At 56.2% G+C, this 16,324-nt stretch overlaps 3 protein-coding genes across 3 annotated transcripts; 1 reads left to right on the top strand and 2 right to left on the bottom strand.

The window, feature by feature from the left end:
- Window positions 1-109: 109 nt before the first annotated feature.
- CCOS01_11732 (aldo/keto reductase) lies at window positions 110-1,342 on the bottom strand (the record flags this gene model as incomplete). The annotated part of the gene is made up of 3 exons (XM_060459883.1): window positions 110-715; window positions 783-1,057; window positions 1,150-1,342. 3 exons carry the CDS (start codon window positions 1,340-1,342, stop codon window positions 110-112), a joined length of 1,074 nt encoding a protein of 357 aa, XP_060309714.1.
- A 1,258-nt stretch (window positions 1,343-2,600) lies between these two features.
- CCOS01_11731 (SNARE domain-containing protein) lies at window positions 2,601-3,969 on the bottom strand (the record flags this gene model as incomplete). Its single annotated transcript, XM_060459882.1, has 7 exons — window positions 2,601-2,625; window positions 2,686-2,717; window positions 2,801-2,850; window positions 2,922-3,027; window positions 3,088-3,321; window positions 3,386-3,660; window positions 3,732-3,969. The coding sequence occupies 7 exons, from the start codon at window positions 3,967-3,969 to the stop codon at window positions 2,601-2,603; spliced, it is 960 nt and encodes a 319-aa protein (XP_060309713.1).
- A 2,391-nt stretch (window positions 3,970-6,360) lies between these two features.
- On the top strand, window positions 6,361-16,140 carry CCOS01_11730 (uncharacterized protein; the record flags this gene model as incomplete). Its single annotated transcript, XM_060459881.1, has 3 exons — window positions 6,361-6,416; window positions 6,540-9,888; window positions 10,243-16,140. The coding sequence occupies 3 exons, from the start codon at window positions 6,361-6,363 to the stop codon at window positions 16,138-16,140; spliced, it is 9,303 nt and encodes a 3,100-aa protein (XP_060309712.1).
- Between the last annotated feature and the right edge of the window lie 184 nt (window positions 16,141-16,324).

Here is a 16,324-nt window from a genome sequence, read left to right as displayed (position 1 = left end):
CAAGTTTTTTTTCCCACCACAATCAGTGGGGCAGTTTCTGTAGACGAGAATACGCTTTAAATCATTCTATTTCTTCGCTCTATTTATCTGGTAAAAAGGACAAAGGAATCTACGACTTATCCGGGAATCCAAAGTCGATACCAAACGGCGGGTACACATAGCGCTTCAGCTCCTTCTTGGCCGTCAAATCGTCAGAGTACGCCCGCAGCTCCTTCAGATCCTCATCATCGAGCTTAACAATCTCCAAATTGGACTTGATCCGGCTCTCCGTCACCGACTTTGCAATCACGGTGCTGCCGCGCGCGACGTGGTAGCTCAACAGGACGGTACCGGCGCTGACGCCGCGCTTCTCGGCAATCTTGACGACGGGCGCCGCGGTCAGCAGGGGGCCACCCGTGGAGCCGAGCGGGCTGTAGGCCATGATGTGAATGCCCTTCTCCTTGCAGTAGTCGACGATCTCCTGCTGGGGCAGGCTCGGGTGGTTCTCGATCTGGTTGACGGCGGGCACGACCTTGGCCTGCGGGAGGAGCTCTTCGAGGTATTTGACGCTGTAGTTGCAGACGCCGATGGAGCGGACCTTGCCCGTGTCGAGGAGCTTCTCGACCGACTTCCAGGTGTCGACGTGGGAGTGGCTGTGGATGATGTCGCGGGAGCCGTCGGGCTTGGTGGGGAACCTGTCGTGGTTGCCGTTGGGGTTCATTGCGACGGGCCAGTGCTGTTTGTTGTCAGTCTCTTCTCTCTTCTTGATATGTTAGTCAGGAATGTGAGTGAGGGAAACCTACGACGAGGAAGAGGTCGACGTAGTCGAGACCCAGGCTCTTCAAGCTCTTCTCCAGGCCCTCCTTGACCTTGTCGTCGCCAATGGTGTAGGTGGCCCACAGCTTGGTGACGACAAAGATGTCCTCGCGCTTGACGCCGTTGGCGAAAGCCTCCTTGAGGCCGGCACCGACCTCATCTTCGTTGGCGTAGCAGTAGGCGCCGTCAATGGCCTTGTAGCCGACTGAGAGGGAGTAGGAGACGGCCTTTGTGACCTCGCCAGGGGCGGATTGCCAGGTACCTTTTGTGTTGGACGATGACGTTAGTTGTGGGTTCTTCTCATGGTGTTTCCGTCTAGAAGAATAGGTCTTTTGAGTGACGAGGTTTGCATACCAAGAGCCACAGCGGGGATCTCGTATCCCGAGTTCAATTTGAAAGTCTGAGTAGCCATCTTGACTGTTGCTGAGTGGATGTAACGTCTACTGAGGAGGGGTTGGCGATGTTGATGTTGCGACAACTTCTGGATGAGAATGCGGGGGCGGGGTAATTTGATGTGGGAGAGCGTTCTGGAGAGTAGAACAAGCATACAACTCTTGACTCGGGAGTAAGAGAAGGGGGGGTAAAAAATCAATGGAAAGGAGAAACGTCACTCGGGATAAGAAAGGGACAGAGGAGGTGGGTGTGTGATCTCGGTATATATATCGACGAAGAGAGCAACAAGAGCCAAGGAGAGAGACTATCAGGGTGATGTGTCGCGATCAGAAAAGGCCGGGTAAATGCTAGACGATGTGTCTCCTCCTCCACCTCCCTCTTCACCTCTGGCCAGAAAAGGTACATAATTACATGGCCAACTACCTGAGGGAGTACAGACGGATCTCGATTTGCCCATCACCTGTGACGCTCCTCCTTTGGTCCTCAGCTCCCTGAAAGTGAAGTAAAGCTCGCCGGCGGGGAAGGGCAAGAGCTGCCTGGGCTGTCCCTCTTTCGTGTGGATTTCCCCAGTTTGTCAAGTCACTGCCAGAAACCCCGTAAACTGTACGGGGTAGGTAATACCTGGTGTTACAACAGTACCGACTACCACAAATCCTACGGGATCCCTTCTCCCATTGGTGGGCCTTGTGTTACCATTTATGGATTAATTCTCTGGGTCGTCGGAGCAGCTCTCGGGTTTTGTTGGGCCGAGTCATGAAAAGTGCCAGTTTGGTTTGCTTGGAGCGTGTTAGTGACAATAGCGTGGGGAGCCTCTTGTTTTTTTTCCCCCTTTCTCATAGCGGCCGGTTTCCGGCGGGGGGCTGGGACGGTTCAAAGTGCGGGCAAAGTTCCCGGAACCAAGCCCGAGGTCCGGGCGCTTGGCCGCATCACTCTGACCCCGTCCCTCTCCCCCCATTACCTCACCTCACTCAGAGTCTGAGGTACTTTAAGCCGGGGGTTCCTGACGTTAGTCGGCATACTGCCTACCCTGCCGATTCGTAGGTATCCTGTACCTTCTGCTTGCTCTGCTCCTCCACCCCCACGTTCATCCACACGCTGGTGCAGTGGTGCTGGCGTCCGATTCTAAAGCCTGAGGAGAGCCAAGGTACATACTTCGTGGGGCCGCCAATGCTTCGCCGAAGTTAACCTCTTTTGTGATTAATAGATCTAGATTTATGCAAGGAAGAAAGCTCTATAGCTGCGCTGCGTCCGCGTCCGCGTCCATCCCCGTCCCAGCGTCAATGTCATGATACAACTTAAGGGTGCTGATATTACACAACTCAACGCCATCCATCTCCTGCTGAATGAGCACTTTGAGTTCCGCCCCAATCCTCCGAACCGCCGTTCGTTGCCCTCGTTATCGTCGCACACTGCTAACCGGCAATGAGGACCCAAAGTCTGTGAGGTGAGTTAGTGACAAAACCCCCAATCTTGAGGCGAAGCTGATGTGGAACGTACAGGAAGAAAATCATGAGTACACCAAACATTTTCTATCCATTTCTGTCAGTAAACGTGAACAGGATTCGTCGCATCGGAATGTCCATCACCGACGATGAGGAGGGGCACGACATACAGCAATGAGCCATCTGTTGCTGGAAACACGACCCCAATACTTGAGAAGTTCTGCGGACAAAAGAATTAGATACCCATGCGGACGCCTGTGTGACTGTAGCACGGAGCCTACGGGAACTCACCTCTTTGTGCTCCTTGCACGTTGTCGACAACGTCTTCCGTGTTTGCATCGATGCGCTGGATCATCTCGCTCTGCTCCGAAACCATGGTCGCCAGCTGACCAAAGATCTGTGTATCCTCCTGTCAGCCCATGCTGTCCTAGTATCGTGGCAAACCACCAAAACTTACAGATCCAAGCTCCGCGATAGTGGATTCGATGCTTTCAATAGCAGCACCTCGCTCCTGGATATATGTGTTTTGCGGTTGCGCCTCTTCCATCATGAGAAGCTGCTGATCTCCTGGCGGATTCAGCGACAGCAGATCTGCGCCTGGGGACGGCGTCCCCCGTTGGGGTGTTCCGTACAGCGGCGATGCTGATTGTTGGAGAGGTGGTTGCGTGTGCTGGGAAACGCTCGAAATGAACTGTAGAGACATAAACTCATATCAGCATAGGTCCATCTCTACGGAAATCAGGACTGGAGCGCACGTTATCAGTCCTGGACCTTGAGGCCTGGATGTTCTTGGTTCTCTCCTCCAGGACATCCTTGAAGTTGGCCGACACGTCCGTCAGCTTGCCTTGCAGCATAAAGACGACATTCTTGTTGTGTTCTCCCTCTTGGTCAGCCTTTGGATGTTGCTGCTTTGTTAGGACCTGAAGGCCTCCAATCTGCTGGTTCAGGGCGCTCAAATCTTGCTTGATGATGTATGTGAGCTCGTTGATCTCGACTGGTCGGTCGTCAAACAGGGTTCTGCGCCGCGCCACTGTGGAAAGAGTTCTTGTCAGCGCCATGCCGTGATTATTGCAGAACATCCCTTGGGACCCAAAGGCATACATGTTGCCAGCTTCTCCAACTTTGCCATTGTGCCCGAAATTCCTCTCCCGATTTGCGCCGCCTGGCGCGCAAAATCGGAGCGCCGGGGTCGCGAGTCGCCATCGCTTGCGGCTTTCTGGGAGTCGGTGAGGAGTGATCGTCGTTGAGCGCCGACCTTGCTGGAAGCCTGTCGACGTTGCGCTTGAGCGAGGACCGATTTGAACTCGGCGGTTCGGTCCTGTATCGATGCGACCGCCATCGTGGAATAGCGTCTGAGACGAGGCCGACTTCGGAATCTGGACTACGAGTTTCTTGGGCGTGGCGGCCAGCGCGTTCGAGATCGTTGAGGGGTTCTTTGAGTGCGGAAGAGTTGTCGTCGAGCTGGGTTTGGCGATAGAGGTGGATAGTCAGGGATGGGAAATGAGCTGTGTCAAATTGACGGACGGGCACTTTTGGGAGCGTGGCAGTGACTGCGGCTGGCAAAGAAAGGCTAAAGTATTGTTGTACAATGCGCGCGAGCGTTGGGTATAGTTGGGAAGATGGATCGATTACAGCGCCGGGTTCTGAAGTTGGCGATAGGGCGAAGAAGTATCGAGGAATCAATCTGAAAAAAAAAAGTCGAGCTGGAGAGTTGTTAGTTGAGGCAAACGAGCGTCGTGGCCGAGTTCCAGGTCCGGGGCGTCCAGGTCCAAGTCGAGATTCATTGGCGAAGCGCTGCAGTCACTGGACTGGTTCTGCGGGAGCGACGGGGCCAGGGTGTCCGATACCTAGGTACATACATTTCCCACGGAGAGTAACTTCAACCTGTCCTCCGCCCATCCCTTCAGGAGCGCATGCCATCCCCGGGCCTGGACTGTGGCCATTGTGCAACCGCCAGCGCTGGGAGCTTTGGGGCTTGGGAGTGTGGCTCGTGGCCCGATGTAAAGTTGTGTATGCACCGCCACACCCAAGAGTGGCACGCCTCATTACCTGCATATCACCTCTCACTTTCACACAGGTGCGCTACGAGGCGAGTAAGGTACTTCGAGGTACGTGTACCTGCTTGGAGGAATCCTCGGGTCTGCCCGCGCTGGAGACTCCAGCCGACATCAGCCAACCTGTACTTCGAACCTTACTTCGGGTGCCTCGAGGTACATGATGGAGATAGATGCGAACGCAGCAAAGAAGAAACATGTCTTGTGAATGTCACTCGGGAAGTGCTCATCTGAATGCATGACGTGAAGAGTGCAAACATGGGGTATTTCTATCTCGATGTGCCTTTGACTTGTACCTCAAGTGAGGTTATTCCACGTTTAAGCTATGGGTTGTCACTTACAGGAAGAAGGCGCACCTTACACAGTAATTACCAGGTAACTTGCTGCACTGCGCCGTTGGGAGACGCCAATGGGGCCCGGCTGACTGTGTTCCACAGCATTTCTGATGCATGGTACGGAGCATGGTACCTATTCAAGTTTTCAAGTCAATCAGCTTCAGACCGAGCGCAACTGTAATTGTTACACTCGCATCACTCACCTTAGACTCAATCAAAGCTGCAATGACGAAACTTTGCCTTGTGGTGTACGAGTCTCTTGCATACACAACCTACTCTCTCACAAGGCGTACGAGTCCATTCAAGACGCAGGAGACCGTCACCCACGCACTCAAGCGGACAGCACTTTGAGAAACAACAACTTCCAAGGCTCAAGCCACACCAGCCTGACTAGGCGGCCGTTTACGAAATATCCCTGTTCTTCGTGATTCAGTCGGTGGCATCCTCGAGCTTCCATTGGAAAACACCCCCAGTTCGTTCCCCTCTTTTTCAGCACGTCCAACGGGTCTGTCCTTCAGGGTGGCATTGGTGGTCAAAGTAGTTTCCCGCCTTTGCGTTGCTGATGATTGACATTCCAATGCGACAGCGCTGGGATAGCCCGGCATGAATTGTGCAGCTCTGCTGATGAGATGTTCCCGCACCGAGAAGGCAGAAACAAAAAAGCACCACAGTCTAGTGAGTCCATAGGCAAGAAGAGGGCGAGGCACCATACCTAGGCAGTGGTGGCAGTACGAAGTATCGCGTGGGCTGGGGCTGGGTCGCGCTGCTACCTCATCATCAAAAGGTACGACAAAAGATACATCAGCCCAAGCCTTCCCCGCCACTACAGCACATGTACCTCATGTCCTTGCGTAGCCCGCCCCAAGCCACGTCCCCCCCGACTTCCCAACTTCCCAAGCCCCCAAATTATCATCCCGTCTTTCTTTGGGTTCCCCGTCGCCCATCACCCATCTCCAGCGAGATTCGGGCCTTGTCAGACTGCCGACCTTCATCATTATCAGCCCAGTTCCTGTCCCTGTGCCCCGACAGAACGTGACGATTCCTTGGCCTCTTAGGACGCGTCTGTCTTCCTTCCAATTCTCGTTGTCGTTTCAACTTGGGAGCTCATCTTCGTGCTCCTCATCCCATCCGAAAGTTCGCACTGGGCCGGAGCCAGCGTCGCAACGTCTCTGGCCACCCGCCTGATCCCATCGGGAACCAACCGCAACCCGCAACCCGCGCGCTTCGCGATACCCAGTTCCGAGTCACCGGCGAAGCTTGGAACGTCCTCAATCGTAGCCAGAGAAACCGAGCAATGAAGCAGTAGACGGTTCCGAAACCATCACATAAACGAACGACGCTATGGACGGCTCGTCGTATAATTACGGCTTCAGAGCCCCTCATACCAACTCGCCTTTGTGAGTGATTCGAATTCTTCCAGCCTTCAGCTTTGCTTCTCCTAGATTGTTTCCGCAAAAATATACCACAACTCGGCCTTGTTCCTCTGTAGAATGGTACTGACCACACAATCCTACCTGTAGAAGCCCCGATACCCCGACGAGTGCCTCCTATAAGACCAATGTAAAGAGAACCAAGACCAAGAAATGGGTCGAGGCCAAGACCCAAAACTACGACGGCGATGACTGGGGAAACGATTTTGAGGACGAAGCCGATGATCCCGTTCCCGTGCCGCCGCTGAAGCCCACGGGCTACCGTCAAGCCGGCCAGTCAACCAATACAGCTCTCCCGTCGCACCAGCCGCCAGCTCCGTCAGCTCCCCAGCCGGCCGAGCCTGTGCCTTCAATGCGACCGGCGCAGCCGACGGTGAATGAAGCCAGACCGACGTCTAGCCATCGTCCCACTGCCGGGCTTCCGCCTCTGCAAATTCAGAACTCAGCAAAGCCTACGCCTCCCGTCGTGCAGCAACCTGTGGTGAACGAGGTGAAGCCGCCTGCACCTGTGGCAGAGCCAGCCTCAGTAGGTGCTGCTCCCGAAAGGGCTCCTCAGGAACCGCTCGTGTCACCACCTCCACCTGCCAGCGCTGGACTGCCTTCACGGATGAGCCCAGCACCAGTTCCAGCGCCCGTTCCAGCACCGTTCGCTGGTCGCCCAGAATATCCCAGGGGCACTCCATCTCCTCCTGTGGGAAGCAGACGAACTTCACCGGCACCGGCCCAGACCCAAGCCACCCGCTTCCCTCCTCGTAAGAGCAGCATGGGGCAGCAGGACCGTGATCGCCAGGCTTCCGGTTCTCGGTCGAGCTCCACGCAGCGTCCGTGGATAGACCAACGATCAGCGTCTCCTTCCAATATCAAATCGCCGGGCACACCGTCCAACACCACAGCAGCGCACTTTATCCGACCCTCGGATATCTATCGCCAGATGGACGACAATAAAGAAAAAGAGGGTGGATTAACGGAGGCGGGAAGGCCAAGCATAGACAGTGCTACTGGCCCTAGGAGCGAATCGTCGGTGTCGGCTGCCAACCCGACAGTTCCGGTAGTCGACGCTGGTGAGCAGCAGCCAATGCGCCGCAGTTTGGACAAAGGCGACGGGCTGGGTGTTGTCGATAATGCCACACGACAACCTATTCTGGCACCGGTGGCGGAGAGAAAAAGCGAGTATGGCTTCGATGGGCTTCTAGCACAACCCCAGGCCCAAGGAGTAGACCGAGGCCGACTGAGTCCTCCAGGAGGCATGCCGGAGAGCAACTTGGGTGTACCAGAGCCGCAGTTGCAGCGCCCGACTGCAGAAGAGTCTGACCAAAACCGCCGCTACTCCACGAGCCCTCGACTGCCCGACCTGGCACGCATGTCCCTTTTCGGAGACGACTTCTTCTCGAACCCAGACAAGTATGCTCACGAGGCGCCTCCGATGCCGAGTTTGCCATCCCAGATCCAGACGCAGCCTTCCGAACCCGCTTCTACGGCAGAGAAGGCGCCAGCTGTGGATAAATCTCCCACTGCTGCGACGCCTGGTGATGTGACGTCCCCACTTCCCACCATCAGCACGACTCCGCAGCCAACCAACTCGTCGTTGCCTGCATCTCAACCAGTCAGCAGGGAAAGGTCGCGTTCACCATCCCAAACGCCACCAGCCTTGGAGGAATCCAGCAGATCTCGTCTGCCTTCGCAAACTACTCGACCGTCTATTCCTGGAGGTTGGGTCACCGAAACACGCTCCATTGCCGATTCTCAGTCTACTTCCGCCGTTGCGACACCCGCTGCTACTGCCGATCGGAAGCCCATTCTCGGCGTGGATCCTGGCGAAGTTTCCCCCATCACCGACAACGAAGACGACAAGTTTGGCGCCAGCGGGGTAGCTACGACGAAGGATACAGTATCCATTCCTGTTTCCATCCCCGAAGCTTCGGAGCGGGCCGCTCAGATGGAGGGTCGTGTTGACCAGGATGACGACCCGGAGACTTCGGCTCCTCTGAACCCTCGCGAATCAGGCAGCTCGTCATTGGATTTTGCGGCGCCAGAGAGGCTGCAGCGCGAGTCCACCATGAGCACCATTGCCGACCCATCCCCTGTCAAGGAGAGCGATAAGTTGAGAGAAGAGATTATGCGCAGCCTCAGTCCCGTCCGCCCGACAAGTCACGAACTGAACAACTTCAATAACCATCAGTCGCTGAGTCCGGCCGTCGACAACAGCGGTACTCGTGAGAGCGCCTATCTCGACAGCGTCTACGACGACTATTGGACTGCAGGCGACGACAAGCCCGATGTGCCCAGCTTGCCTTCACAGCAGCCAGAGCAAAAGAGGGCGCTTACCCCCAACAAAGACATCTCTGACGTTCCTCCTTTGAGCCCTCGCAAAGATGCCATGGACAAACCTCCTGCACTTGGTCGACGGTTCTCATGGGAAGCAGGAGGAGAGCAGGTTACGCCAAAGGCCTCTGATGCTCAGAAGGATCCTCTCGCCGAGCCTCACCCCCAACCTGGTGACGCGGGCGAAGACAGCGTGCCCCCTAAACAAGGCGACGATGAGCTGCAGGCTACACAATCAGAGGTGGCCAGCGACTCGGGACGTACGCCGCTCGCTACTGGGTTGGACGATGGGCATATTAGCGTGCCGCAAGACGCGGGCGCGATGTCTCATCAAGTGTCGCAGGTTAGTTCGGCGCCGAGAGATCGCATGGACTCCGAAGTGATCGAACCGCCGTCACCCGTGTCAGTCACGGCTGATAAAAACACTACGTCGGCTGCACCCACCCGCCGACTGTCGCTCGCGGAAGAAAAGTCAATGGCTCGGGTCTCATCAAACCCCGTCTCACCCAGCCCACCGCCCGGCGATCACCCTGCCCTGGCTCAGGTTCAACCCGAGCCTGAGCCCGAGCCAGAGCCAGAGTCGTCCGAGGCTGGCCAGGCACCTGCATCTCCAGCGGCTCCTCAACGCCAGTCGACGCAGCCTGTCAAGATTACAACGTTCAAAGAGATCATGGACCTTTCCAATGCGAAAGACAGGATTCAAAAGTACAATGAGACGCGCTCCCAATTCGCGTCGATGGATTCGGGTCTAAACAACTGGCTGGAAAACTTGAAAGCTCAGCATCCTGAGCATGCCAACGCAACTGCATCATTTGGAGTTGGCGCACCTGGTCCTGGTCAATCGCAGTCATCGCCAACAACTTCTCAGCCGGCTTCTCAACAGCCTTACTATCAGCAGTACCTCAACGCAAGCAACCCAAACCTCGCGGCGGGAGCTTCGGGTCGGCCTCCTGCGGGAAGTGCGCCCACTGGTTCGTCTCATTCGCCTTCAAGTGATTTTAAGCATTCGAGCGGTCAAGTTGGGGCGAAGGGCAAGGGACTATTGCTTGCGGCTGGCAAGGCGGGTAAAGGTCTATTGAGCAAGGGAAAGAACAAACTCCGTGGCACTGGGGACAAGGTATTTCTTTAAACATTCCTCTCAACTGGGATCATCACATCACACAGGGCATGCATTCTTTCTAGTTTGGTTGTCGGGAGGGATCGACAGTCTGATCTGTCCCGAGCAACCCCGTTTCCCCATCGGTCTTTTTCTCTCTTTACTTTTCTTCCTCACTTCTCCCCTTGGTAATCACTTATGAGTTATGTGTCTCCCTTTCTGGCCAGAATGACGGGACTGTATGATTAAGGAATGCTACGAAACTTTTTTCTATTACTGCACCATCATGTAACCCCTGTGGTGATCTCGGACACTCTAAAGTCCAACATGGCATCTTATATGGTGAATCATCTCTAATTGTGTCTTCTCCGACAGAGCGACTCATCTCCCCCGCCGGCTCAACCCAAGACTAGAGCCGAGCGACGTACTTCATGGGGCATAAGCCTTGGATCGCGTTCGTCACCTCGTGCCGACAGCTACGGTCATGCCCACTCACGGTCGCACTCGGGATCCGTGTCAGGCCCAACTCCACAGACCATCCCGGAACATCCGGCATCTCCGACTCCACCGCCTCAACTACCCCAGACCTCACGTACATCCCCATTTGATACCTTGACTCAGGGCAGTGATGATCAAGCTTCGGCTTGGGCCCCACCGCGGCCCCATACGCCGCCCCAGCAGTCTGCCGGACCTCCCGGAGACAGTGATTCGGAGCCGGTATCCCCCGTCTCGGACACGCACTCCATATCGACGACGCCCCGGTTCCAAGCCAAGGACACGCCCGGTGACGACTATTCCGTGGGAGGTGACCTCCAGGTTCCTAGACCCATCAGCAAGACTCAGCCATCATGGGACCCCTTCACGGGCACGCCCTTAGTGGAAGAGGAGGGATTCGAGATGGGACAGTCCACGGATCCAAGCCCTCCTGCGTCTCATGCAGGTCAAGGCCAAGCTCCTCCCCCCTCTTCTCAAGCCACACAAACTGTCGCCGCTGTAAGACCACGTGCAAACACAGCCGATGAACCGTATGACGACTGGGTCGTTGTGTCGCCGCAGTCGCCTCCTTCTGGCCAGATCCACGTGGTATCTCCTCAGTCACCGCCACAGGCGCCGCGGTCATTCGAGCCTACCGAGTCAAGCAGAGAAGTTGATGAGGACGACCACGATTTGACTCATGGTTCTAGTTCAACGGGTCTTTTTATTGTGCGGCCAACTCAGCAGTTGCAGCCGGTTCAGCAGCAGTCAGTCCAGAAGCAGCCGATACAGCAGCCGCAACAGCAACAGCAACAGACCATAAATCATCTTCCATCACAGCAGACCTCTCCCCAGCGCCAGTCATCCTTTGTTGGCCTACCGCCCATCAGGCGAAGTTCTACATTCGGTATCAACCTGACCAAGCGGGCGAAGAAACGCTTTCCCTTGGACGAAGACGATGATAACAACTTCGTTTCCTCTCCGGTCAACACGACAACAGACCACTATGGCAACGATGGCGGCTCTTCATCCCGCTTCCAGCAAGGGGAATCCAGCTGGTCTGCACAGTCTGCGCAACCCATGCGCGTCGACACTGGGCCACCACGCTTCCGTAAAGACAGCAACATGTCACATAATGTTCTTTCGGCAACGTCAACGCAGGCGGCTACGCTGGCGACCGAGAGTAGTGGGATGACAGGGCAGGACCTCAGAATTGATGATGAAAAGAGACCTCTTGGGCCGGGAGTAGCAATGAAGGGCGCTGGCCGTGTACCAGGACCCATCGACACAAGAGCAGCGATGCAACAGAACGAGGGTCGAACGAGCGGTCCGCCCTATGGTCCAGGCATGCCTCCTCATCAAGGGATTATGTCTCCAACTTTCGGAGGCAACCCGATCCATCACCTCCCTCCACAAGGCCCATGGAAGCTTGAGGAGTCGCATTTGTCTGAGCCACTGGCAACCAGCAGAAACCGGCAGTCGGGAGGATCGCTGTCGCCTCACCAGCAAACCTCCTTCGGGATCGATAAAGAGACTGGTGTGCCTTCAACGGCGGCGCAACGACCCGAGACGCAGTTACCCCCTAGACAAAAGTTCTCTGAAGTGCCTCCTTCATCAGCGCAGCGTTATCCAGGCCTATTCACCCCGCAAGCAGGATATCAAAACCCCAGCTCTCCCACAGGGCCACGAGGCTCGGAAGACCTTGGTCAGCATTTCTACAATCGCGATTCTACCTCGTTGTACAGGACACAAACTGGCGACTCCGAAGTCAGCGGCTTCGATCCCTCAATAGATGAAGAGCGTGGGCGCAAGCGAAGCTCTGGCTTCTTCAAAGAAATCGGAGGTCGCATCTCGCGTCACACCTCGCGGGAACGCCCAGCGTCCAAGGCCGAGAGCGGAGCACCAAGCTACATGGCTGGTCCAGACGTCCGAGGTGATGCCGTGTCCGAGGCTAGCGTTGCCACAGGAGAGCTGCAAGACCGCCAGAGAAGACGTTCAAGCTTCTTCCTCAACTTACGAGGTTCTAAACCTTCGGATGTGGGAGGGCCCCAGGGCCGTGATGGCGGTGAAGGGATTTCGCCGTCACCAAAGGCGAGCCCGAACCCGGGCGGCCCGTCCCAGGTCCAGCAACCACCACCGGGAGGGCCCGCGGAGAGAAAACGGTCATTCTTCGGTCCGGGTGCCGATCAATCCGCCAATTTCCCAATGCCCAACCTGTCTCGTTCGTCAACGTCCACTGCTGGATATGAAGTTGCAGGCGGAGCAATGGGCCCTCCTAAGAAGCGGTTCTCCGGCTTTACGAGCAAGGTGTTCCCTCGTAGTTCAAGTCAGCAGGATTTACAGGTACCACAGAAACCTAGTACATCACATTCCACTACGACTTCGACCATGTTTGGTCGCCCGCCAAGCACGCAGGGAAGTCAACCTGGCAAACCTAGCCCCTTAGCCGCGCAGGGGAGAGAGAGGAGTAACACCACTGGCACAAACCAACTTTTTGCACAGGAAACCCTGGTGAATAAGCCGTTGGGCAATGTCGAAGACGACGAACGAGGTAGAAGAAGTTCAGCAGGCGGGTTTTTCTCTGGGCTTTTTGGTAAACGCGCCGCCAACAAGCCGACCGAGACCCAGCATGGATTACCTCAAGGACAGGACCAGAACGCAAGTGTTCCTGCGCAGTTCAGAGTGCAGCAGCATACTGGTCAACAGCTACCGCCGTCAAACCTTGGACCAAGGCGCGAGGATGAAGGCCAGCCGCCTATACGGAGCCCGCCTCAGGGGTTCGGCCAGCAGCAACAGGAGGAGTCGCCTCGCTTCCAAGGCTTTTCCATGCACCCGGGAGCTGACGCACGATTTCAACCTCAGCCTCAGTCCCAGCCTCAGGGACCTGAACTTCATCAGAGAAAATCCAACGGGTCTGTCTTGCCCTCTCCTCAACCGTCGCAGCAATTCGCTGCTGTGACAGATCAACAGAGAAGCCCCGCATTGGAAGAAGCGCGAACACGCCCGGTGTCAGACTTGCAGAGCGAACGTCGTGAAGCCCCTATCGCGCCTGGTCATGAAGCGAATGATGAACATGTCTCACGGAGAAAGTCCAGTCAGATGTTGAATATGGAGTCACATCCCTCACAATCGTTTAATGCTCCGGCGCCCCCATCACAGAGAGAACAACCATCGCCGGGACGCCGCCGTCTCACTGAGCAGAGACAGCCTTCTCTTTCATTTCTGCAGGCCGAGGAGCAACTCTCGCGCCCTGAGCTGTCAGACGACCAGACCGAAACCCACTGGGTTCCTCCCGGATTCTCGGCCGAGCCAACGCCGGAGCCATCGATCAGACACAGCTACGGACGCGAGAACTCGCCGGGGCCCCAGACACCGCCTCTGGGCCAGGGGCAAGGCACCAATCACCAACAGACTCTCGGCGTTCAGAAGTCTGGTCACGCCAGGCGAATCTCGGAGCAATCTGCGTCGCTGTTGTCTCCCTCCTCCAACTTCAGGGCACAATCTCCCAATGGAGTCGTCGGCCAGTCTGATACCTCGCAACAGTCCTCGAAATCGAACTCGCCCAAACCGGCGGCCATTACTCAGATGCCGGCTCCGAGGGCACCTTTGGCATCTGAAAGTCGAGCGCCTCCACAGGACCCGTCTCAGGGGCAATCGCAGCCTGATCGACCTGTCAACATGCAGGAGCCCGATGGGACGGGTCCGCAAATGACTGGAGTGGCTTCTCCAGGACGTCCTCAGCAGCAGCCTCAGCTCTTTCAGCATTCTCTTCAACATCAACATCAACATCAAAACCAACACCAACAACAACAGCACCCACATCCACCTCAGCATCAGCACCAGGGCTTTGATGCTGAAAACAGACCTCCAGCTCAATTTTCTCAAGCGTTTCCCCCACCGAATCAGCGTTCTTCGCTCCCTTTCCCCCAAAGCCAAGACATGCAGTCCAGCGGTCAAGACTCGAGTGTAGATGGTCAACAGAACCCAGTATCAAAGTGGTTCAAGAACAGGACCTCAACACAGCCACAACCTCGGCCTAACCAAGGCCCCCAGAAAGAATCGACAACGAAGTCCATTTTCAGTGCGTTCAAGCGATCATCCAAGCAGCCAGAACCTCGACCTCAACAGCAGATGCCATTTCCAAGCCAGGTTCAAGACATGCAGTCGCAACCGCAGCTGCAGCAGTCTCACAAGAGCCAAGGTCAGCAAAGGATGCCGCCAGCTGTTCCGTTATCACAGAGAAATCACCTACCACAACAAGGACCTCATCACATGTACCAAGAACAGCGCCCATCCATGGGTTCCTTTGAGCAAGGACCTCTCCCTCAACACAACATGGCTGGCAGAAGCCCCGAAGCGATGCGGCAAAACAACGGAAGATTCTCAAGCCAACAGGACGTACCTTTCGAACCTGTTATGACTCGGGCAATTCCGAACGGTCCTGGGCTAGGTGGAAGCGTACGCGCCAACCCCCAACCTTACGTTGAACCTCAGTACGACCAAGTCCCTATCCCTCGAGGATATGATGCCGTTCACGGTGAAGGAGGCGTAGCTCCATCTCCCTACGCCCTCTCACGCACCTCGCCACCGGTTCAGTATCCTGCGTACCATTCACCGCAGGTGCCACAATGGGGCCAGCCTCCTGTTACTCAAAGGCATCCGTCTGAAATGTCAATGTACAGCCACCCCAGCCCTCCCATACAGCAAGGACAGCAGCTGCTTCACAGCCATCCACAGGGAGGCGCATGGCCCGAGGGTGACCGGCGCGTGAGCATGGCCTCCCACCAGTCCAACATTTCGCACGCCAGCCATAGCACGCAGGCGGCCCATGTCGGTCCGCAAGGTGATGTGCCAGTTCCCAATCAGCAACATCAGCCACAACAAGACCCGAGAGGAATACGGTTGGTGAACCAAGACGACAGCCGTATCGCGGGTCCGGACTCGCAATTTGGTCAGCAAACCATGCCGCCAAGTCAACAGCCTCAACAGCAACGATACTCCCTAGTCGATACGCCAGCTCCAGTCGCAGCATCTCCCCATATGCATCAAAGTAATAGCAGAGAGGCTCAGAGAAATCAACAGACCAACTCTGCTGAAGGGCAAACGCATGCCAGTAATGTGGTCCGAAGCCCGCATGACAAGCCTCCATCTCCCCATCCTCAGGAGCACGCTCAGCAGACGCAAGGGCTTGCAATCGATGCTGGTAGTATCATGGGAAACAACTTCCGTAGTGTTTCTGACGACAAGCAACGGCCGGCGGAGAACATCATATCGTCTGAACCGTCAGTGCCCGCGCCAGCATCAGCACCCACGGCACCTCGCCTCAGCGTCAACGTGCAGCAAGCAAACCAAGAACCCAAAGACAACAATGATCTCTACGAATCCACACCGCTTCTGCCCTCTAATCCTTCTCAGCCGCCGGCAGCAGCACAGCCCATAGTCGCTGCAAACACGGGCCACAGCATGGTCAGCGACAGCTCTGCCGACGAAGCGCCCCGAAACGCCAGTCACACCAACGGCAGCGCTAGCGCAGGCGCCGCCGCGGCCTCGACGACCCTGGCGAGGGGCAAGAGCACGAGAGCCGAGCTGGAGGATACGGAAGACGAACGTCAGAGGACCATGCGGCGCGAGGCCCAGGAGGAGAAGATTCTGGTCGACCCGTACGAGGAGCTGTCGTCGGGAGGGGTCAAGTACAGAAAGGAAGAGGAGCCGGCGGATGTGCCCCAGATGAGCGCGACGAGTTACCCCGGCCAGGAGTGGAATCCCTACGGAGCTGGCGGGTACGAGGATTGGGATTGAGTCTGAGTCTGAGTCTGAGTCTGAGTCTGAGTCTTCTAAGTATCCCGGCGAACGAACCGTTCTTCTGCTCTACTATACGTGGGACACGGTACAATTAATTACTTCATTTTCAGAGCGACGGTGCAGGGCGTTGGAAGGATTTTTCTCATTTTGTTTTGGATTCACGCTCTACAATACCCAGTGC

Source organism: Colletotrichum costaricense, assembly GCF_030867565.1.
Source record: "Colletotrichum costaricense strain IMI 309622 chromosome Unknown Scaffold_13.1, whole genome shotgun sequence".
In the NCBI taxonomy this organism is placed as follows: Eukaryota; Fungi; Ascomycota; class Sordariomycetes; order Glomerellales; family Glomerellaceae; genus Colletotrichum; species Colletotrichum costaricense.
Note: the sequence above shows the minus strand (reverse complement) of the source record. Positions and strands in the feature narration are given on the sequence as shown.